We start from the raw sequence: 25,388 nt of genomic DNA on the forward strand, positions 1-25,388 counted from the left end.
GGGACAGACATAAGAGGATCACCGTGAATTCAAGGCCACCCTGAGACTACATACATAGTAAATTCCAAGTCAGCCTGAGCTAGGGAGACCCTACCACGAAAAACAAAACAAGGGTGTCTTCTCACAGTAATCCCTTATCGAAATACAAACACAAACAGAAGAGAAACTCGAATTGCTATAGGTAATTCCTAAGTATGGCAGCCTCCCAGTGCTAGGATTCGGAGAGCCACCACACCCTGCTCTTCGTGGGTCTTGTCAGCAGCTGCTATGTTGTGTGAATAACTTCAGACGAACAGTAAGAGACAACATCGGATATGTGCTAACAAAAGGGGGCAGGTCAACATCCAGTTTGAAACCGTATTTTATTTTTGGCATACTTAGAAATATTCAGTAACTATATTATTTTTAAGCAGAAAACTCCTTTACTTTCTTATATCTTTAGCGCAAATTCTTTTTGACTTAAAAATGATATGACTTTTTATGAAAGTGAAGACTATACTTTCTATTTGTGTAACTTAGAAGTCTAAAAGCACAGAACATTTTCAGAAGAGCCAATTTACCCACTTATGATAATCTTTGCAATATTAGAATATAACTAGGTCACATATGGTTCAGCTGGTCAGAGTTGTCTTAAGAGCATACACCAAAAAATTTTACACACACACACACACACACACACACAAACAAAAAATAACATCGGCCAGTTCAAATCCAAGTATATATGGTGAGTTTTTAAAGGTTCTTAAAACATGCCCCATTAGCACACAGCTTTTTCTTATTTATGTAACAGATACATTTACTTGATGTATACAAGTTAGAATATGAAGATGACTTCAGAAATGTGTTTAGAATTTAGATCATTTTCTTTATCAATACAGGATAGAAAAAGCAGAGGTGGAGGTATAGTTGCAGCATGTTAAGAGCTAAACAAGATAATGACTTTCATTGTACCAATTACTCCAAAATGAATAACCAGGGCTCTCATCTACCTTATAGTCCATGTTGGATCAAGCTGTTAATTCCTTACATACATACTAAATATATCAACTCTTCAAATTACAAAGTACAAGATAAACTCTAATTGCAATAGGTATTTCTCAAGTATACCTATTACCAAAGGGAACCTCGCATGTACAATGTCTTGATATAGCAAGATCTCTCATGAGTGAAAGTTGAATATATGTATTTTTTAATGTGTAGCCCAGGCTGGCCTCAAACTCCTGATCCTCCTTCCTCCGCCTCTTCAGCAATACCCTACAGGCATGCACCACAGCAACCGGCAAATGTTGAATATTAAATAAGCAATCTCATGGTCAAGTAAGAAACCACAGCTGTTATGGGTATTACCGTACAGTCATCATAAGCATTACATATTAAATTAAACCTAGCATTAAGTATGCTTCCACAATAATGCTGCAAATAATGGTAACAGTGATGATACTAATGAAAAAAAAAAACATCTTTAGCTGAAGATCAAAGGGAAAAAATAGGAACAAATATAAAAAGAATAGAACTCCCTCATTTTTTCTGCATGGAAATGATATGAAACATTTATTTGATATACTGGACAATAACAGAGCTAAGTAATCCACTCCACAGCAACATGACAAAAAACATTACCCCATCAACACAGTGTAGGATTTAAATGTTACCCACACAAGGGCTTCTGTCAAGTAAGATAGTAAGATTGCTGCTGCCCTGTCATTTATTTCCAGTCCCTACCCAGATCATATCAAAATACTGGTGGTCCCAATAGTTTTATTGAAATAAATCATTTTTCACAAACATTCAAAAAGACAAATCACAATGTTTCAGTAACCATATGTCCAACTCAAGCTCAATCTACTTAATTGAGTTTGGCTTCCCACTAAAAAAAAACCCTTTATTTTATTCACATTAGAGCAATAAATCGCCCATACTCATCTTCCTTGCCCAGTAATTCAAAGTAAAAACTCAAAAGGATTATTAGTAAAGAGAAATGTAGGAATTAACACCCTTTAAATTTGTTTTAATATTTTAAGGTTTAAAAAGTGTTTAAAGTTTGTAATTCCTCCTAGGAAAACATTATCTGCATGAATACCCTAATGGCAAATCATTGTAAAATGCTTCAGCTGCATTTGGTACAAAGGGTAGGGAATTTCTTCAAAGCACCCCAGCTCTCCTGACAAGAAGGTCAGAGGTACACTGGTTTGTGTTATTGCGACATCCATTAAGTGATCTAGGTTGTTTTTCCTCCAGCAAGGGCTTTTGCAAATGAGCTTTAGGCTTGACCTCCAAATTTGGCTGACAATTTACTGATGAGATTCATAACCTTTGGGTTGCTCTGATATTTTGACATATTTGCTGGGTTCTGGGCCACATCCTGGAAGGCCACCATAACTTCTGGATCCTGCAAAGAAAGGATTTGGGTTTTTAATAATGATTTAAGCAAATTATACCACTGGACCAAGCTGACTATCTTAAATGCTCGTAGATCTACAACTTTGTCATGGTTAAATTAGATAAGGCTATAACTAATGTGTCAAGATCAATTCTGTCACTTGAACTGAATAATGAAAAAAATAAAAGCATATGTGAAGCTGGGCGTGGCAGTGACCGCCTTTAATACCACTTGGGAGGCAGAGGTAGGAGGATGGCCATGAGTTCAAAGCCAGACTGAGACTACATAGTGAATACCAGGGCAACCTGGGCTAGACCAAACCACCTTGAAAAACAAAACCAAAACAAAAACCCACATGTAACTTTAACAGAAGCAGAAAACTGGTATAATTGTAAAATACTGGTATTTCCTAAAATAAATTTCTAAAAAAATTTGAAGGAGGAGAAGAATGAGAATGGCCGAGCCAAGGCCTCCTGTCACTGTAAATGGACTCTAGATGCATGTGCCACTTTTTCTCCAGCATATAAAATAAACTTAAAAACTTAACTTCAATCAAAAGGCAAAATCAATGTCAAACCAACAAAGCTAAGTAACTAAGATAAACAGAAAATGGCTAACTTACCTGTTACCACTAAACTAGGAAATAAAGGCCTCAATGATTAAAGTCCAACTTTATTCTTCTACAGCTTACCTGCATTGCAGCAAGAACCTCTGGATCACTAAGAATTTCATTAAGTCCAGGCATCCCTGCCATTCCAGGCATGCCCCCTCCCATTCCAGGCATTCCTCCAGGAAAATTTCCAGGCATTCCACCAGGAAAGCCACCTGAAAAATAAAAGAATATACACTCCAACCACTTCCTTCCAATGAACCTTCATCTTCACCCCTCCCCACATAAATAAGGAACAGGATGCCACTAAGCACAAAGCATCCTTTACAGCCTAACCTGATACAATCAGTAACTTCAAGACTTTCCTAAAAATTACTTTACCAACTTCTGAATTCATTTCTTAAAAAATTTAATACTGGGCTGAAAGGATGGCTTGGCAGTTACGGCATTTGCCTGCAAAGCCAAAGGACCCAGGTTCTATTCCCCAGGACCCACATTAGCCAGATGCACAAGGGGGTGCATGCGTCTGGAGTTTGTTTGTAGTGGCTGGAAGCCCTGCACACCCATTCTCTCTCTGTCAAATTAATTAATTCCAGGTCAGATTGAGAGAGAGGGAGTGAAGGAGAGAACAGGCATGCCAGAGCCTCTAGCCACTGCAAACAAACTCCAGACGCATGCACCACCTTGTGCATATGACTTACAAGGGTCCTGGGAAATTGAACACGGGTCCTCTGGCTTTGCAAGCAAGTGCCTTAGCCACAAAGCCATTTCTCCAGTCCTGAATTAACTTATTAGCATACAACTACTAAACAGGATTAGTATTACCTTAAAAGTAGAGCCAAAAAAAAAAGTCACTCAGAATAGTAAAGGTCATCCTGTGTATAAATAAGACTATGGGAAGTTGTATTTGAGACAGGGTGGGTGAGCTGGAACTCTCAATCCTCCTGTCCTAGGATGGCAAGTGTTGGGATTACAGGTATACACCACCAGGCATCACTCAATCATTTCATTTTTTTGTTTTGTTTTTCAAGGTAGGGTCTTACTCTAGCCCAGGCTAACCTGGAATTCATTATGGAGTCTCAGGGTGGCCTTGAATTCACAGCAATCCTCCTACCTCTGCTTCCGGAGTGCTGGGATTAAAGGCGTGCGCCACCACACCCGGCTCAAATAGAATTTTTAATGAAAATTAAAACTTTGTAAAGGTTAGCACTCTGGTGTTCCCGACTAATGTTAGTAAATACACTTAATTATCATCTCAATCTCTCCCTCTACATGTTACATGTATACATACACATACTCCTGAGATCCTGAATCAGAATATGTTTTAGTTATTCAGACCATGTACCTGGAAATGAGCCATACTGAGCTCCAGATTGTCGTCTGGCTTCTTCCTCCTGTAAGATAGGAAGGAAGTTAAGGACAGAGGGATACCTGAGGAAGTGCTCTACATAGCCCCATGTTTCTTTGTTTTTTCAAGGTAGGGTCTTGCTGTAGCCCAGGCTGACCTGAATTTACTATATTGTGTCAGGCTGACCTTGAACTCACAGTGATCCTCCTACCTCTGCCTCCTGAGTGCTGGGATTAAAGACACGTACCAACACACCTGGCAAGCCCTAGTTTTCTGATTTTAGATTATGATGGTGAAATAGAAGCTCATTTGAACTTACAAGATTGAAAACATCCTCACAAACTAGACATAGGAAAGAAGACTCAGTAGCTGCACAGGTCTACAAAGACAGCATTAAAGTCAAGAGCATGAAATTGTAGCTATCTTAAAACTTTAATGTGCTGTATTGACTTTTCATAGATAAGTGACAGAAGCTTTACCCTTTGGGCTCTCTCATGCTCTTCTCGAGCCTTCTTAACCCTTTCTATTCTTTCTTTTATCTCTCTCTCTTCACGTTTTCGCTCATACTTTCTCCGATGTTCAGCAATTTTCTGAGCCTAGAACAAAAGAACAAAGGAACATCAGCCTCAAAATGTATGACTTGAAAAGTCTGGTTACAAATTAGTTTTCCTTATCATGATTTGCTTAATCCAAAATACAGTTCTGAGAAATGGCACAAAGTTGGGCTTTATGATCAATGTGAACTGCATGAGACACTATGAAATAGAGAAAAGTCTGGTCTTGAATATAGCTTGAGAAAAAAGGTCTCACATCTGACTGAGATCAAGGGTAAATAGGTTTCAGATTACTGGCTAGCAACTACTAATCCCATAGGGTTGAGTATTCACAAGTCATGGTTAAGTTCAGTAGGACAACTGTCATTAGTGATGTCTTCCATGGGAAGGTAGAGATTGAATATACAAGTATTTATTAAAGTTTGACTATATTTAAGTTTATCAGTAAAAAGGGAGAGGCCAGAAACACTTAATCCTGGGCCTGAGAATGTAGTTTAGTGGCAAATTAGCGCAGGATTAGGAAGCCCAAGGTCCTGAGTTTGACTTCTAGTACCATAGGAAGAGGAGGAAGAAAAGTAATTTGCTACAAATGCTCTGGGAATTAAGAGATTTGTATTCAACTGTTACTTTACACACAAATAATCATAAGTCTGATAGTCGGTAAGTAAAATTCCATCTCCAAGTATTTACAGGTAAGTTCTTAAAAGTGTTGTTTCTTCATTTATCCTTCCATTCCATTCATTGATTCAGCTGGGGTGTGAACTCAAGACCTGTCACTGAGCATGGGAATTATCCCAAATTTCCAAAATTTTAAACAGAATTCTTAAAAGATGTAATTCATTATTTTCATATAAAAATTATGAGGCAGTAGTAGATAACAAAAGAAAAGAAGTTGAAATGAACCAAGAAGGCCACTATGCCTTATAAACACCAACAATATATAAAGAAAGGCTAGATTATGGGCTGTGATCCCAAATTTTGTAAAACTTTGTTTCTTCCTTGTAAACCTGTCCTCTTCCATTTCCATTTTTAAATTTTCTGCCTATAATTCCCCTGTGGCCTTGAAAAAATTACAGCACCACTAAACAGCATGGAAAATAAAAGCATGAAACATTAGTAAGATTTCCAGGGTGGAGCTCAAACTTTGGAGATTGTAACTCCAAGTGTTTGTGCATCTGTTTTCTCAGGTGAATTATAAATTGTCAGGTAAGTTAGAGCCACCACAGATTCACTCCATGGGTGGAGTCTCTTATAGTACCGCCTGTCTCTACTAGAGCATACCCTCGGTTGAACTTCCTTCAGCATTGCACTGGCATCTTCATCATAGTCCAGCTTACAGGCAAGGGCAAGATCATGAGCTGCTTCTTCCCAATGTCCCAGAAGTCTGTAATATATTTGAAATTCATTAATTGTAAGAAAGCCAGCCGGGCGTAGTGGCACACACCTTTAATCCCAGCACTGGGGCGGCAGAGGTAGGAGGATCGCTGTGAGTTTGAGGCCACCCTGAGACTACGTAGTGAATTCCAGGTCAACATGAGCTAGAGCTGAGACCCTACCTTGAAAAACCAAAATAAGTAAGTAAATAAATAAAATAAAATCCCAGCATTTGAGAGGCAGAGGTAGGAAGTCTGCCATGAGTTTTAAGGCCATTCTGAGACTACAGAGTAAACCTGGGCTAGAGCAAGAGTCTACCTCAATTAAAGAAAAGAAAAAGCCGGGCGTGGTGGTACACGCTGTTAATCCCAGCACTCAGGAGGCAGAGGTAGGAGGATCACCATGAGTTTGAAGCCACCCTGAGACTCCATAGTGAATTCCAGGTCATCCTGAGCCAGAGAGAGACCCTACCTTGAAAAACCAAAAAATAAATAAATAAATAAATAAAAAATTCAGGGGCTAGAGAGATGGCTTAGTGGTTAAACCCTGGTTTGAGGCTTGTATTTCCGAGGACCCACATAAGACAGATATACAAGGGGACCCATGCATCTGGAGTTAGTTTGCAGTAGCTGTAGGCAATGGCACGCCATTCTCTGCCTCTCTGTCGCTCTCAAAAAAAAAAAAAAAAAAAATTCATTTTGGATTCTCTGAATATGTTAATAGCAAATCCTAAACCTGAATATGAAGAGAAATGATACTAACTGTACATAACACATTGACAACATAAAATAAAAGGGAGATAACTTTTTATTATTAATAACATACTTTGTATGGCTACATCGTTATGTTGGTACCGTATTTTCCCTCCACCCTGCCCCCATTCTGGAACCTGGGTCCTCAGGCTTCACAGACAAGCAGTTTAACTGGTAACCCATCTATCCAGCGCTGAAATAACTTATCACAGTGCCTTTAACTATGTATTTTAAATGGGACATGCTCTAGGGATAAGGCCTACCAAACATTTAAATTTACTTAAAGGATATACTTAGTTCTGTTTATTGAAAGTAAGGACATAACAGAAAAAGTACACCTTAGGTACCAAATCTCAATATCTACTAAAGAGCTATGGTTTCTTGGAGAAACTGATTACTACTAATCAGTAGTAAGTCAAGTGAAGACAAGTTCATATCTCTATCAGAATGCCAAGGAAAGGTTGAAGACAGGGGTCCAATTTAAAAAGAAAAAAAGAACAGTAAGTCATCTTTTTCTATTTCCACATAGGATTATTAACTTTATTTTTAGCTTTTCCTGCAAAATGTCTTCATAGAAAAGTCACTAAAAATTATGTCCAGTCACTTTATATACAGTTGTACCAAAAATATTCACCTTCACCTATTCTCACACTTCAGGTCTAGGTGGCTTTGCAACGCATCAAAGATATGTCATTGGGCTGCATCCTAACACGAACATCCTTTTTGGTTTAAAATTAAATTTTGCCAATGAATGAGGACTAGTTTTGGGGTAAAATTCATCTGCTTGTTTCCCCAACTTTTCTGGAAGCCCTAGTAGTGACTAAAGCACTTTCAGGCTACTGCATATCTTTTAACTGTACACAGCTGGTTACTCAGCACTAAGTAACAAAGTCACAAAGTACAGTGTTAAAATACTTTTCTCAGATTTTTGAGGGAAAAAACCCTCACTTTATCTAGCTACGTGATAAAAAAAAGTCAAATGATTTTAAATGGGAGTAATATCCTTTCTCAATTATTCATTTTATTTTTTTTGTATATGTGTTTGATGTGTATGCAAACCAAGTTAATGTTAGTTGCTTTCCTCAATGCCCTTCCACTTCATTGAAAGGATCTCTTGCCAGGCATGGTGGCACATGCCTTCAATCTTAGCACTCAGGAGGATGAAGTAGGAGGATTGCTGAGAGTTCTAGGTCAGCCTGAGAAATCAGCCTAGGCTAGAGCAAGATACTACCTTGAAAAACAAAAGGATTTCTCACTAAATCCAGAACTCACTTATCTGGTTAGTGCAACCAGCCAGCTTGCCCTGGGTATCACTGTGTACCCTAAGACCTAGAACTACAGAAGTACAGACCACCACACCCAGCATCTCATTTATTCTTGGTATTTCCCTAATTCTTTGTTTTTTTGTTTGGTTGTTTAATTTATTTATTTATTTTTGGGTTATTCCAGTTAGGGTCCCACTCGGGCACAGGCTGACTGGAATTCACTATGTAATCCCAGGCTGGCCTTGAACTCACAGCAATCATCCCACCTCTGCCTCAAGTGCTAGAACTAAAGACATGTAACGTGCCCAGCAATTTTCCTAATTCTTGACATTGAACACATTACTTTGAAATTAGAACACTAAAGCAAAATTTTAAAACAAAGTATGTTAAAATATTAAATCTAGGACTGGGGAAGATTTCTTAGTGGTTAGAGGTGCTTGCTTACAAATCCTGCTGGCTGGGGTTCAAGTCCCCAGTGCCCAAATAAAGCCAGGTGCACAAAGTGGCATATATATATATATCTGGAGTTCATGTGCAGCACCAAGAGGACCTGGTATGCTCATTCATTCTCTCAACAAATAAATAAAAGGTCTTTTTAAATACTAGATTATATCCAGTTCTGAAAATCCTTCAGTCTGGCTACTTACCTGTGTGCTTTCCCTCGCCACTTGTAAGGCTGAGCAGAATCAGGATTGATTTCAATGGCTCTGTCACAGTCTCGAATGGCAGCATTTGGCTTCTGTAACTTGACGAAAACACTAAAAAATAAAAAGTGTGGCTTTAAAAGTATGTTCATTTCATGAAGTTATGAAATTTGCAGAAAAAAATGGATGGATCTGGAAAGGATTATAGTAAGTGAGGTAACCCAGACCCAGAAAGCCAAGTGCCACATGTTCTCCCTCATATGTGGATCCTAGCTACAGAACATTGGGCTTCTGCGTGAGAAGGAAAATACTTAGTAGCAGAGGCCAGTAAGTTTTAAAAAGAGATATAAAGGGAAGAGAAAGGAAGGGAGGAGGGTACTTAATAGGTTGGTATTGTATATATGTAACTACAATGATTGAGATGGGGAGGTAATATGATGGAGAATGGAATTTCAAAGGGGCAAGTGCGGGGTGGGGGGGGGAGTGAGGGTATTACCATGGGATATTTTTTATAATCATGGAAAATGTTAGTAAAAATTGTGAAAGGAAAAAAAATATGTTCATTTCAAAAAAGAAAACCTAGGAAATTACTAAAGAAACAGGTTCAAATAAAGTGTGTTCAGCACAGGGTGCTTTTCTACTCAAGCAGTCTCACCTGGCTCTCTTGGCATACAGAATGGCCAAGCGAGGGTTTAGCTTGATGGCATCTGTGAACAAGTCAATGGCTTTCTGAAGCTCACCTAAAGCAAAACAAATTATTAAGACATCTTCATGTCACAAAAATATTAACAACATATTTGGTATCTTAATAAATGTGAGGACTGGATTCAGTGCTCACACCCCCGTGCTGAAGCTACAAGCATGCTTACTCACTGAACCATCTCTGGAGCCCCAAAAGCCATTATTTTTGTTTTGTTTCTTGGTGTTTTTTTTTGTTTGTTTGTTTGTTTTTGTTTTTGAGGTAGCCCAGGCTGACCTGGAATTCACTATGGAGTCTCAGGGTGGCCTTGAACTTGCAATGATCCTTCTACTTTTGCTTCCCCAGTGCTGGGATTAAAGGCATGCTCCACCACACCTAGCTCCATAAAGCCCTTCTTGGTAAAAATCTCTACATCCCATGTAAAGCAGCTGGCTATGGCCACAAGCACCCGTAACTCCAGTTCCACAAGGTAGAGACTTGAGAATCTTTGCAGCCCCACAAGCTCTGGATTTAGTAAAAGGCGAATCAGGCACAAAAACAAGAGCAGGGAGAGGAGCAATGGAGAACACCCAACATTCTACTCCTGCCACAGAAGGCAAGTATACAGAGCACCACTGCAAGGTGCACACACCTCATGCCCCCCAACCACGCAAGAAAAAAAGTTAATATACTAGGATGTGGTCACTCATTTCTTAATTCCCAGAAGTCGTGAGTCTGAGGCAAAAGTATTCCCAAGCCTAAAGCCAGCCTTAACTACATAGTTGAGTTCCAAGGCAGCTTGTACTACAGATGAAGACTTTAAAAAAAAAAAAGAGGCACACAGCCAACTTGTAGTAGAGATGTTAAACTCTTTCTAAAATAAAACCTTAGTCACTTTCGGTATCTATGCACACCGTGTGATGGCACTACTGAACTATAACATTGTGAAACACTATCCCAGTCATGAAGAGGTTTGTAAGAATTTTTTACATCCAAATGTACCTGGTTAAGTGCAATACTGTCAATCTCTCCCTTTCTTCTTTACTTCCCCAATATTTCTATGTTTTGCAAGCAGAGGGGAGGGGGAATGAGAATATGGGCACACCAGGGCCTCCAGCCACTGTCAATGAACTCCACGTGCATCTGGCTTTACTTAGTTACTGAGGACCAGAACCTGGGATGTTAGGCTGTGTAGGCAAGTGCCTTAACCACTGAACCACATCACCAGTCCAGCTCTCCCATTCTAACAGAATATTCTGAAGATATTAATTACTTATTTTTTATGTATTTATTTGAGAGAAAGAGGCAAATAGAGAGGGAGAGAGAAAGAATAGGTACACCAGGGCCTCCAACCACTGCAAACAAACTCCAAATGCATGTGCCACCTTGTGCATGTGGCTTACATGGGTGCTGAAGAATTGAATCTGTGTACTCTGGCTTTACAGGCAACTACCTCAACTACCTCAAGCCATCTCTCCATCTCCCTTGAAGACATAATATACACTTCCTTCTTGTTCTAACAAATGTTATGCCTATGAACATAACTTGTCAAGGATACTACACTACTCTGTCAATAGTTAAAGAGATTACTGGTAACTTTTTTTGGTTTCTCGCGGTAGGGTTTCACTCTAGCTCAGGCTGACCTTGAACTCACGGCAATACTCCTACCTCTGCCTCCCAAGTGCAGGGATTAAAGGAGTGCGCCACCATGCCTGGCTTAATGCTACATTTTTAAGTCATTAATTTATTAAAAATTATTTGTAGGGCTGGAGAAAGGGCTTAGTGGTTAAGATGCCTGCCTATGATGCCTAATGACCCACGTTCGACTCTCCAGATCCCACATATGCCACACACACAAAGATGAGGCAAGAGCAAGGTCACACATGCCCACTAGGGGGCGCAAGCATCTTTCTTATCTTCAGCATATTTTTCAACAAAGAATGGGGTAGCTCAACAGAAGGATATTATTTTTTCCAATATGAGAAGCTAATAAATTTAAGCTCCCTTCGACTTTTCAAATTACTAAGTCACTGTAGTAAGGAAAATACAGAAATGCAGTAAGGAAAAACACAAAGTACTCACCATCATTTAGGGCTTCAATAGCAGCCCCTTTCTTTTCATTTGCTTGATCCATCATCTCCTCAGTTATCTAAGATGAAATTACAGGTTAGAGAGTATAGGCACTCCAAGGCCTCTTGCTGCAAAGTAACTCCAGAAACATGTGCCAATTTGGCCATATGGCTTTATGTGGGTACTAGGGAATTAAACCTGAGCCCACAGCCCATTTCCCAGGCCTAAAGGTTATTTTAGAAGTAGTGGAAAGGAAGAAAAGGAAGCTAATTGGATTCTCTTAGGGATGAAGTAATCACAACCCACATTTTCATTACTTCATTCATCCCTGTTTCTAGAAAGCAAAGAGAATAGTTACAATGTCTGATGAGTGAAAAATTATAAGAGAATGAGCCTTAAAAATTGATACCTGGGCTGGAGAGATGGCTTAGTGGTTAAGCGCTTGCCTGTGAAGCCTAAGGACCCCGGTTCGAGGCTCGGTTCCCCAGGTCCCACGTTAGCCAGATGCACAAGGGGGCGCACGCGTCTGGAGTTCGTTTGCAGAGGCTGGAAGCCCTGGCGCGCCCATTCTCTCTCTCCCTCTATCTGTCTTTCTCTCTGTGTCTGTCGCTCTCAAATAAATAAATACATAATTAAAAAAAAAAGGTTTGCACCACAATGCCAGAATTCTAAAAAAAAAAAATTGATACCTAACAAATTTCACTCCTTATCCTTTTGTTTTTATATTATTCATTTGAGACAGACAGACAGACAGACAGCAGACACACACACAGAGAGAGAGAGAGAGAGAAAGGGGGGGGACAGACAGAGAGAATGAGGAAAAATGAATAGGCATGTCAGAGCCTCTAGCCATTGCAAACCTGGATAATCAAACCTGGATCCTTAAGCTTTATAAGCAAGCGCCACTAAGCCATCTATCTCTCCAGCCCTCTTTTCTGTTTTGTTTTGTTTTTTTTTTTTTGAGGCAGGGTCTCACAGTACCTCAGGTTTATTACCTAGAATCCATGGAGATCGCCCTACTTCAGCCTCCTGAGTGTTGGAATATAAGATGGGTACCACCATGCCTGGCTTCTTCATACTCTTCTTTGTGAGTTTTGCTTTGCTTCTCCCAACCTAGCATGTTGTTCTACACTCATCGTTCTATCTCCTTGCAAATTACCCATAAAAACTAAACCCAAGGCCACCCGGAGACCACATAGTGAATTCCAGTGAAACCCTACTTCAAAAAAAAAAAACTAAACACAATCTCTTCACACAGAGGTAATTAGTTCCTTTCACACGTGTGCATTTCATTCCTGTATTTTTTATTTTATTGTGTTTTTTTTTAGGTAGGATCTTGCTTTAGCCCAGGCTGATCTGGAATTCATTATGGAATCAGGCCAGCCTTGAGCTCCAAGTAGTCTTCCAACCCGTGTCTCTTGAATGCTGGGATTAAAAATGGTGTGCCACCACACTCGGATCTCTTATTCTTAGGAAAAAAAAAAAAAAAAATCTAGTGAGCAAGTATAGTAGACAACCAAGATAAATGTAGGGGCTGGGGAGATGGTTCAGTGGTTAAATGCACTGGGTCCAAAATCTACCAGCCTGGGTTTGATTTCCCAGTACCCATGTAAAGCCCAATACAAAGTGGTACTTGCATATGGAGTTTGTTTGCATTGGCAAGATGCCCTGGCATGCCCATTCTCTCCTTCTCTCCTTTCTTCCCTCTCTTGCTTTCAAAAAAAAAAAAAAAAACAGAAAAAGGCTGGAGATGGATCAGCAGGTACAGGTTGCCTGCATACCCATGGTCCACAAAAAGACATGCACAAAGTGGCACATGTATCTAGAGTTTGTTTACAGCAGCAGGAGGCACTAGTGCTCCTATACTTTGTTTCTTTTTCTCAAATAAATAAATATTCTCTAGCTGGGCATGGTGGTGCATGCCTTTAATCCTAGCACTTGGGAGGCAGAGGTAGGAAGAGCACTGTAAATTCGAGGCCACCCTGAGACTATATAGTGAATTCCAGGTCAGCCTGGGCTAGAATGTGAAACCCTATCTCGAAAAACCAAAAAAAAAAAAAAAAAAAAAAAAAAAAGAAGCAGGGGCTGGAGGATGACTTAGCAGTTAAGCCATTTGTCTGCAAAGCCTAAGGACTCAGGTTCAATTCCCCAGGACCCACATAAGCCAGATGCACAAGGGGTCACATTTGCAGTGGCTGGAGCCCTGACATGCCCATTCTTTTTTTCTCTCCCTTTCTCTCTGTCAAATAAACAAAAAAAAAAATTTTTTAAAAACCAAACAAATAAAAAAAAGAAACCAATACCAGTTGTAAAAATGGACTTTTAGGTGAACTATACTACTTTACAAATTAGTCAAAACAGAAGTAAATTTAAAGAAAAGTGAAACAAAATGTAGGTTTTAAAGATTAACAGAATATGGTTACAATTAACAGAATTTTTCAGAAATATTTTGGAAAGTAAGATAAAAACGTACCTCTACATTTTCATCTCCCATTTCTTGAGGGGCATCAGTGTCTGGTTTAATTACACCTTCATTATCGATTTCTGTTTAAGTTGAAAATAAAAATGACAATAAAACATTTGTTGTATAACATCACAGTCACCACTCACATGAAACTTTATTTAAACCAGATCAACTGAGCTGTGGAGTGGTTGGTTACCTAATCAAACCTATAACAACACCTCAAAAACCATCAAAAACACAACAATTTGTAGTGTGACACTAAGTTGACTATTTTCACATAAAAAAATTACTCCCTCTCCTTCTAAAATTAAAAAGGGGGAAGCTGGAGAGATGGCTTAGCGGTTCAGGTGCTTCCTGTGAAGCCTAAGGACCCATGTTCAACTCTCCAAATCCCTCTTAAGCCAGACACACAAAGGTAGGCACCACTAAGTGGTGCAGGCATCTGCAGTTCCAATGCAGCGGCTGAGGCCCAGGTGTGCCAATTCTTGTTCTCTCTCTCTAAAAAAGGTTAAAAGGCATGCTATTTGTAATAGATGCAAGATCAAGTCCCTACATTATAACAGAACCAATAAAGAGTAAAAAAGGGGCTACAGAGATGGTTCAGAGTCGAAGGCACATGCTTGCAAAGCTTGATGACCTGAATTTAATTCCCCAGTACCCACACAAAGTCAGATACACAAAGGGATGAATATGTCTGGAGGTCATTTACACAGACACACCCACTCTCTCTCCCCTCAAATACAAAAGACTAAAAGGAAGCCTAGCATTGTGCTGCATGCCTTTAATCCCAGCACTTGGGAGGCAGAGGTAGGATAGGAGGATCACCATGAGTTTGAGGACTCCCTAAGACTACATAGTAAATTCCAGGTCAGCCTGGGCTAGGGACCTTACCACAAAACAAAACAAAACAAAAAAAACCTAAAAGAGGTATGTGAATTTCACACTGAAGGACAATTATAGTTTCCTTGAATAGAACAAATAAAACCAGTTATTTAACATTTTAAGATAAAGAGGACAAAAAAAAAATAAAGAGGACAATATGTGAGATTCTAGCAAATAGTGAATCATACAGTATACCTAAATTAGGGGGATTGACAGATGGCTCAGAGGTTAATTAAAGGCACTTGCTTGCAAAGTCTGACAGCCCATGTTTGATTCCCCTGTACCCAACATGTTGTATGGCAAATTTCCTCCACACTGCAAAGTATAAACAACTATTGCCTGCTTTATCAAAAGCAGCTGGGTCAACTCATAAGAAATGTGAGGAGGGTCATCAGAACCCCCCCACCTGAGATTTTGGCACCCCCTGACCCAGCTGTATACAGTAATGCACAAGATCTTGAGAGAGAAGGGGGATATACAGAGTAAAAGATGCAGTGCAATGAGCTCCTTTGGGTTGGTGTCTCTGGAGTCTCCATGCTCTGTAAGTAAGCCCTCACCCCAGGCTGACGGAGGAGCATATGCAGGGGAAATCCTGGTATATCGAGCCCCAAGGAAGTGCTGCTTTGGTATCTCATGCTCTGTAAGTAAGCCCACATCCTCAAGCTGAGGGAGGAGCATCTGCAGGAGAAACTCCAATACCATGAGCCCCACTGAGGTGCTGCTCTATGGTCTCATAGAGCATGCTGGTTGGAAAGTGCTCAAGGGGCAGAGGCAAAAAATTAGAAATGTAGACCTGAAATGAGAAATTCAATGTACAAAAGTCTTTTGTTCCCCCCAAGGTAGGACCTCACTCTACCCCAGGCTGACCTGGAATTCACTATATAGTCTCAGGATGGCCTCAAACTCTCAGTGATTTGTTTACCTCTGCCTCTCAAGTGCTGAGATTAAAGACATGTGTCACCACAGCTGGCTAAAAGTTTGAATTTTCACTGTGTGAAAAAAGGGAAATAACTCAGTAACAATTGTTGTCTACTTTATTAGATGGACTTTAGAATTCTATCTGAAATATCATTGGCCTATGTGAAATTGTATTGTGTGAGCCAGACCTAAAATCCTTCAGTAGGGAAGCGGGAATTCATGGCCAGCCTGGCCTACAGAGTAAGACCCAACCTGAATAACAATAATAATAAATGGCAAAACAAATATTTACAAAAAGTGATTTCATCTCCCCCATCATTATTCTTTAACCAAGTACATATAACCAATGAGCCATCTCCCCTGCCCTCCTTTTACTTTTAAAAATAAGGCTCCTAAATAATTTTAGGATTTGTACCCTACATTAATATTTCTATTAATATTAATTTAGTTAACTTTATTTTAAAAAGTCAATACAGACTAGGTTGCTAGCTCATATCTATAATCCCAGCACTCAGGAAGCTGAAGCAGGAGGATTGCTGCAAATTCTGGGCAGGTTTGAACTACACAGTGAGCTCTAGGCCAGCTTGGGCTAGAGTAAGACACTATCTCAAAACAACAAAGCCACAGGATTTCACTGTAATAAAATACAAACTACTTGAGCTCACCTAGATCGCTCTCCTCACTGGATGGCTCCTCTGTCTTTATGTTTTCCTCTGTTTTGCTGTCTGTTTTTTCTTCCTAGCAAAAGAAAATTAGATAACGCCATTATTATTAAGAACATCCCCAATACATAGACAAACCTACACGAATTTGTCTTAATATTCATGTATACCAGATTTCATCAGTTAATGCTACCTTGTTTCATGTTAGTAATCTTTTTGTTTGTTTTTAAGGTAGGGTCTTACTTTACCCCAGGCTGACCTGGAATTCACTACAGAGTATCAGAGCAGACTGGAACTCATAGCAATCCTCCTACCTCTACCTCCTGAGTGCTGGGATTAAAGGCATTCACCACCATGCCCAGCTCACTTTAGTAAATTTCTAGTTTTTTGTTTTCATCTCTCCTTTAAAACATTTTTTTCTAAGTTTCATATTCTTTTTTATTTTATTGACTGATAATTATTCCACTGCAAACAGACTCTAGACACATGTGCCACTTTATCCATCTGGCTTACTGAGGAACGGAACCTGGGTCCTTAGGCTTTTCAAGTAAGTGCCTAACCACTAAGACATCTCTCCAGCCCCATTTCTCTTTTTTAATTATAAGTCTAGTACCTTATCTAAAATCTTTAGGATAATGTGTTTTAAAACTTAAAATGTTAAGTTTTATGAAGGAAAGACAATTCTCATATACATTACATAAATCTCTTTACAGGCACTGCAGCTTGTAACTCATCATAATAAAACACACTGACTGAGCATGGTGGTACCACCCTGTAATTAAGGCACTTGGGACATACAGACAAGAGTATCAGAAGTTTAAAGCCAGCCTCAGCTGTATATTGAGTTTGGGGTCAGGCTGGGTTGTATGAGATCATCTCAATAAACCAAATAAAAACAAAATGAAAAATCATACTAACACATTAGCATTTCTTAAAAAATAACTTGTAACATTCATGATTGGTAATAAAAAGACTAACAACAGCCAGGCAATGTGATATATGCCTACACTTCCAGCATTGACAGACTGAAGGTGTAGGAAGATCACTTGTGCCCAAGAGGTGAAGATCAGGCTGGGAATCAGAGTGAAACTATATGCTCAAGGAAACAAAAAATTTACAAATGACCTCCTATCCATTCAGATCAAGGGTTTTCAGTTGGGGAATTGCAAACAAGTCTGTAGAACTACAATATGAATTCAATTCCAAGAGTTTCAAAGAGCACATGACAAAGCAAATTTCCCTCCCATGAGTAACCAGTATGGCTTTGTATGTACTCCAAACCAGAACATTCTCTATGTACACGAGGTAAATTGGCACTGCCTTTTCCACTTAACTAGGCAGCATGTCTTCGTGCTGTATGTATCACTCTCAGTAACCCACATCTATTCAATCAACTCTAGCAGTGTATCAGAAGTTACTCAAGTTTTCTTTTCCTTTTTTAAACTGAAGTGAAAGTCCCCAACTTATACCAAAGCATTTGATTATTTATCAAATGTGTAAACTGCGGACATGTTAGTATATACTACTATGTCAGCTATACTTCTATCATTATTTTTTTTTAATTTTATTTATTTATTTATTTGAGAGCAACAGACACAGAGAGAAAGACAGATAGAGGGAGAGAGAGAATGGGCGCGCCAGGGGTTCCAGCCTCTGCAAACGAACTCCAGACGTGTGCGCCCCCTTGTGCATCTGGCTAACGTGGGACCTGGGGAACCGAGCCTCGAACCGGGGTCCTTAGGCTTCACAGGCAATCGCTTAACCGCTAAGCCATCTCTCCAGCCCTCTATCATTATTTTTAAAGCAGATTCCAGCTGCATGCAGCACAGGCTGGCCTGAAACTCGTGGTCCTCTGTGCTCTGCCTCTTATGTGCTGGAATGACAGGATGTGCCACCACACCTGGCTTGTATCTTCTATTTTCTAATCTCCACAAATTAAGCTGTGGGGCTCTAAATAAGATAGTACATTTTCTTATCAAATTAACGTAGCTAGGAGGGAATTACCATGGGATATATTTTGTAATCATGGAAAATGTTAATAAAAATTTTTAAAAAATTAAGGTAGCTAATCAGAAAACTTGGGAAAAATTTTAGGGAGAAATGAAAATTACTGGTGAGTGTTCTAACAACACACACTCCCAACCAGGAAACCTTATTGACTAACAACCTCCACCTGACTTTGCATGCCAATTCTGGCAAGTGAGCTAAAACAGCATGATTTGTAATCAGAACATCCCCTATAGTGGGAGACCAATTAAAAAAGTCAAGAATTACTGACTTGACACTTGTTTACCTTGCAAATACAGTACCTACAATATGTGAGAAGACATTGTGTCAGACATGAACATTATACACATACACTATCATAGAACTTACCACTTAGAGGCCACATGTACAACCTACCTATGTAACATTTATTCTAAAAATACGGTGCATACCCAAACTAATTGAGCAATATTAAATCAGTTTCCACAGGTTCTAAGAAATCTTTTTCTTCTTGCAAATATTTTACTCATTTAGTGGTGTGTGTATATACACATCAATACACACATACCAGTGCCTGTGAGGAGGTCAGAGGACCACCCTGAGGTGTCTGTGCTCCACCACCTTCTTTCAGAGTCTCTTACTTAAAACAACTGTCATATAGACACATTGGACTCACATGCGTACAACCCATTTAGGGTCAGAGTTCTGTGGGTGCTTGGGAAATAGGGTCACAGCTGGTAGGCTTCGCAAGTGATCACCTTTAACTACTCGGTCACCTCCCCAGTTCAGTCTGACAGCATTTGGGGAGGGAGGGTTCAATGTAAGGTATCACTCTAGCCTGGGCAGACCTAGAATTCACCATGTACTTTCGGGGTAGAACTCAAACTCACCACCTACCTCTGCCTCTCAAGTGTTGAGATTAAAAGCATGGCCACCCTATCAGGCTAAAGCATTTTTTCACAACTTAACTCTTTTTAAAAATTTATTTCATATTTATTTGCAAGCAGAGAGAGAATGAGAGTATGAATGAATGGGCCTCTAGCCTCTGCAAACAAACTCAGATGCATGAGCTAGTAGTCTGTGCCTCCAGCTTCACCTGGGTACAGGGGAATCAAACCTAGGTCATTAGGATTTGCAGGCAAGTGCCTTAACCACTGAGCAATTGCTCCAGCCCAACAGCAATTTTACAAACAAAAAATCTTATTTCTAGTGTGGAAATTAAAATAACCTGAAATCAAATACCTGCTAAGAAATGTTATCACTAAGCAAATAAAGAAAACTTACCTTAGTATTTTCTTCTGATTTAGCTTTATGAGTTGCAGGTGGCACTTTACCTCCCATGCTTAAGATAAAATAAAAAAGATTTTGTTTTAGAAAATTATTTCATGATCCAAAATGACTGATTTGCAATTCAGCAAAACAAAATGATAGGGAACTATTTCGTTTTTTAAATTTTTATCTATTTATTTGAGAGGGAGAAAGAGGCAGAAACACAGAATGAATGAGAATGGGCACACCAGGGCTTCCATCTGCTGTAAACAAATTCCAGATGCATGGGCCACCTTGTGCAGCTTGTGGGTCCTGGGGAATCAAATCTACATCCTTTGGTTTTGCAGTCAAGTGCCTTAACCGCTAAGCAATCTCTCCAGCCCCAGAGAACTTTTTCTACAGGAAAAATCATTTTTCAAAAGGACAGTAATTAGCAGGGCATGGTTGTGCACGCCTTTAACCCCAGCACTCAGAAGGCAGAGGTAGGAGGTTCACCATGAGTTTGAGGCCACCTTGAGACTACACAGTGAATTCCAGGTCAGTCTGGGCTAGAGTGAGACCCTACTTCGGAAAAAAAAAAAAAAAAAAGTAATTAAACACGAGCTCTTCAGAGTTAAATTTTAATAAAGATACAGGGCTCCTTAAGCTGCTTTTCCAAAGTTTTAAAATACAGTGTCAGGAATGTAGGGCAACATCCAAACAGTCAAAACAGTCAAACTTTGGGAAGTCAGATAGTCCTGCCAAGAAATGTAATTCTAAGAAAAAAAATCAGACAAGCTCAAATTAAAGGACATTCTACAAAGTAGTGTGCAATACTTAAAAACTCAAACTCGTGTGCCCAGCTAGCTCAGTAAAGCTATGAGCTCTGTACAGCATAAGACTTTTAAAATAAAACTCAAACTGTCAAACTTCTATAAGCCAAAGTAAGACTGAAAACTATTTTAAAATGGGGATGAGACATGAAAAATGAATGCAACCTGTAATTCTGACATTTGGTATAAATTTCTTTATATTGTTTCCGGAGTTTGGTGGAGGTCCTCGTTTGTAGCAAACTCACTCAACGTTGTTATGCATAAGAAGCTACTCTCAAATATTTTTAGTAGTGTACTTGAAATTTACCTAAATCACAAGTTGTTCCAAAAATACAAAAGTTAAACACAAGACAACTTGTTCATAAACTAGGTTTAGTTTCTTACATACATTAAGTTCTAGTTCACTACTCTTTCATGTGTTCTGTGTGGCACATGCACCATGTAGAGGGCAGAGAACTGTGGGTGTTCTCTATCACTTTTCCAGTTCATTTTTTCAAAAGGGATTCTCTCATTAAGCCTGCAGAAGACCTCCCAAACACATAAGACTGATAGGAAGCACCCCCCACCTCAGGAGTGTGTTTACAGCTGTGCATGGTCAAACCTGACTTTTTACACCCGTGCTGGAAATCAAACTCTGGTCTATAGGAGACTTTTTTTCTTGCAGTCAAGTACCTTAAATGCTAAGCAATCTTTCCAGCCCCAGAGAACTTTTTCTAGAGGAAAAATCATTTTTCAAAAGGACAGTAATTAGCAGGGCATGGTTGCACACGCCTTTAACCCCAGCACTCGGGAGGCAGAGGTAGGAAGATCACCGTGAGTTCAAGCCACCCTGAGAATACACAGTGAATTCCAGGTCAGCCTGAGCCAGAGTGAGACCCTACCTCGCAAAACCAAAATAAATAAATAAATATAAATTAAAAATTAGGAAAAACAAAAAAGTCGGTGTGGTGGGGCATGCCTTTAATCCCAGCACTTTGGGAGGCAGAGGTAGAAGGATTGCCATGAGCTCAAGGCTACCCTGAGACTACATAGTGAATTCCAGGTCAGCCTGGGCTAGAATGAGATCCTACCTGGAAAAAGGAGGGGGGGAAAAAAAAAGAATGCCACAAGAAAAAAATTAACTACATCTAGAAAGAAAACCTGTCATTAGCCATGAGAAATATTAAAATGAGATGTGTGGCTGTTTTAGAAAGTAGTAATGCCTGACAAGAATTTTGTAGAATTCCATTTGGAATTCTCTACATAGCCATAAACTATTCCAGCATAAATTACAACACTGTCCATAGAGCATTTCTTACGTCCCGTCTTCCTTTCTAGTAGAAATGGGAGTGGGGAAACAAACATAAACTAGTTTTCTTGGTGCCAACTACTCCTTCCTCTGGGGCTTCACTTAGAATGGTAGGAAAAATTTACAAACAAACCTGCACCACCCCCGCTTCCCCATTATACTAACAGAATACATCAGACATATTCTCTTAGGATAGATAATGTTCATCCTTGGTACCAACCATCTCAATCTCTAGAATTTATTTATTTATTTACTTATTTATTTATTTATTTATTTATTTAAGAGAGACAGGCAGAGAGAAAGAGGCAAATAGAGAAAGAGATTGGGCACACCAGGGCCTCCAGCCACTGCAAATGCATGCACCCCCTGGTACATCTGGTTAACTCAGGTCCTGGGGAATGGAGCCTTGAATGGGGATCCTTAGGCTTCAAAGGCAAGCACTTAACCACTAAAGCCATCTCTCCAGCCCGCTCTAGAATTTTTCTCCCTAGAATTTTGAGGACAATCTATTAATTTTAGGACCTTTTCTAATAATAAATAGGTATGAGTACATAAAACATTAAAATATCTTACCTGAGGCTCTTGGACCATCAACCTCTTCTAATGAGAAAAACCATTAAAATCTAGCCCTCCAGTCCTAGTCCTGACACTTTATCTACCAGCAAATAGTAGATTCTTTTTGCTTTTAAGCAAGGAATTTGCAAACTAGGACTGTGAATGTGTCTGTTATGGATCAGGCATTACTAAAGCAGTTGCTTACAAATGACCAACAACCCTAGCCCTCCAAAATGGATTTTTTTCTGATAATTTTATATAGTCTCAGAATTCCAAATACATTACTAATAATCTAGCTAGAGGGCTGGAGAGATGGCTTAGTGGTTAAGGTATTTGCCTGGAAAGCCTAATGGCCCCAGTTTGATTCCCCAGTACCCATGTAAAGCCAGATGCACAAAGTGGTGCATGCATCTTGAGTTGGTCTGCAGTGGCTGGAGACCCTGACATCCCATATTTATTCTTATTCTTTCTCTCTGCCTGCAAATAAATACGTTTTAAAACTAGCTAGAGCCGGGTGTGGTGGTGCACACCTTTAATCCCAGCACTCGGGAGGCAGAGGTAGGATGATACCATGAGTTTGAGGCCACCCTGAGACTCCATACTGAATTCCAGGTCAGCCTGAGCTAGTGAGACCCTACCTCAAAAAAAAAAAAATATATATATATATATATATATATCTGGCTAGGAAACTGGTGGGGAGAAAAAGGCATTCAGGGGGAGGTTAAAAAAAAACACCTATCATACCCAGCACCAACAGATGTTAAGCTTCTCCCTTAGAACATGCTTGTTCAGAGAAACACCTTTGCAAATATTTAGGGGTCATGATTTCAACTTCCTCCGTATGATTACTTAACCGGGACTACGGAGAGGGAGATGGCTCAGCCACTGCGGCATTTGCTTTCAAAGCCTTCCAGCTTGAGGTTCAATTTCCCAGCACCCGCATAAAGCCTGAAGCACTAAGTGGAGAAAGAGGCCCTGGTGTGCATATTCCCATTCTCTCTTTCCCTGAAAATAAGCTTTTTAATGTTAATTAACCAGCTTAACCTTTGTGGAATCAAGGTATCTCAAACATAAACGTGTGGGAGACGGGGTCCTGCTTTTTTTTTTTTGCCCAGCCTCCATGCAACTCCTAGACTCAACTCCACAATCACTTTAGAGGCCTGGACCACTGTTACTGCTTTTATTTATTTATTTTTATTTGATAGAAAGACCGAATATGGGAGCACCAAGGCATCCAGCTACTACACACGAGCTCCAGAAGCATGTGCCACTTTGTGCATCTGGCTTATGTGGGTCCTGGAGAATTGAACCTGGGTCCTTAGATTTCACAGGCAAGAGGCTTAACTGCTAAGCCATTTCTCCAGCCCTGCTACTGCCTTTAAATATTCCCTTCCTAACAGTCATTTTGGAGGTGGGGAGTTGCTGCAACCAACACTAGGTCTTCCACTAGTAATGTTTTATTTTTTCCAATCTATTACAACCTAAATATTACAAACAACTTTCAGCCGGGCATGGTGGCACACACCCTTAATCCCAGCACTCGGGAGGCAGAGGTGGGAGGATCGCCTTGAGTTCGAGGCCACCCTGAGACTACATGGTGAATTCCAGGTCAGCCAGGGCTACAGTGAGACCCTACCTCCAAAAAATAAAAAATAAAAAGCAAAAGCAACTTTTAGGGGCTGGAGGGAAGGCTAAGAGGTTAAGACATTTGCTTGAAAAACAATAGGACCCATGTTCGACTCCCCAGGACCCATAAGCCAGATGCACAAAGTGACACACGCATCTGGAGTTCGTTTGCCGGGTGTGGTGGCACATGCCTTTAGTCCCAACACTCGGAAGGCAGAGGGGAGGAGGGTCGCTGTGAGTTCGAGGCCATACTGAGACTACATAAGTGAATTCCAGGTCAGCCTGGGCTACAGCAAAACCCTACCAAGAAAAAAAAAAAAAAAGAAAGTCCTATTTAATCTCTGTACGCCTAGACGCTACTATACCGCTCCACAGCACCTAGAACAATGTTTACTTAATTTTTCGTACGCAGCAAAAAAACTGCACAGTTAAAGACATCAGAAATATCCTGCAAACATGGTAGCCCTTGAAAAAATAATAATTCTTGTTTAAAGTATCTGGAGTGATAGCGCTGCTAGTAATGGGTGTATGATTTCCAAAGTAATATCATTCCAGGCAACTAAGGTGAAATAAGAGTAGTCAAAGTCATCCTTACAGATTACGAAATGTTATTTTTAAAATACAACACGTAAAGGGTGAAAGAGATTTACGCTGGACGAGGGCGCCAGAGATTTGACGAAAAACAACCCACAGCAAAGCTCTGCCTGGCACTTTCCCATCCCTCTTCCTCGGCTATTTCCAGTGCCCGCGATCGTCCGCATTATTCGACCAATCCCCACCCCCCCCCCAAAAAAAAAATTCCGCCGGGACGTCAGTGCAGGGAGTCGAGCTCCGCCCGGGACCACCCGAAGCTCGGGGACGGAGCGCGAAGGGCCCCGCGGCCTCCGCCCCACGCCCGCTGCGGCCCAGCTCCCCTCGGCCTCCCAACGGTCCCCGGGGCTCACCTCTCCACCCACTCCCGCAGGAAGCGCATTTCCTCGCTGTGCAGGACGCTCGGGTCCTGCTTGCACATGTTCACGAAGGCCCGGAGCTCGTTCACCTTGCGGGGATCCATGGTCGGGAAAGCAGTGGGCGGCGGACGAGGCTGCGGCCCGATGCCAAGGCCACGGCGCGGCCTCCAACGTGACCACGGAAGGGAAGGGGGCGGCTGCCGCGAGGCCCAACACCCTAGAACCTCCCCGGCCGCTCGGCTCCTCCCCTCCAAACGGCCTCGTGACCCGGGGTCCTTCGCCTGCGCGTTCCTACCCGCT

General features: G+C 40.5%; 1 protein-coding gene across 1 annotated transcript; it reads right to left on the reverse strand.

Annotated features, from left to right (window-relative positions):
• Positions 1 to 343: 343 nt before the first annotated feature.
• St13 (ST13 Hsp70 interacting protein) lies at positions 344 to 25,316 on the reverse strand. Its single transcript, XM_045153067.1, has 12 exons — positions 25,083 to 25,316; positions 19,873 to 19,930; positions 16,606 to 16,678; positions 14,150 to 14,220; positions 11,689 to 11,755; positions 9,583 to 9,667; positions 8,931 to 9,041; positions 6,174 to 6,276; positions 4,818 to 4,934; positions 4,336 to 4,384; positions 3,072 to 3,205; positions 344 to 2,389 (listed from the first exon to the last, which is right to left on the reverse strand). The coding sequence occupies exons 1-12, from the start codon at positions 25,190 to 25,192 to the stop codon at positions 2,261 to 2,263; spliced, it is 1,107 nt and encodes a 368-aa protein (XP_045009002.1). The 5' UTR covers positions 25,193 to 25,316; the 3' UTR covers positions 344 to 2,260.
• Between the last annotated feature and the right edge of the window lie 72 nt (positions 25,317 to 25,388).

This window comes from Jaculus jaculus, chromosome 6 (assembly GCF_020740685.1).
Source record: "Jaculus jaculus isolate mJacJac1 chromosome 6, mJacJac1.mat.Y.cur, whole genome shotgun sequence".
Classification (NCBI taxonomy): Eukaryota; Metazoa; Chordata; class Mammalia; order Rodentia; family Dipodidae; genus Jaculus; species Jaculus jaculus.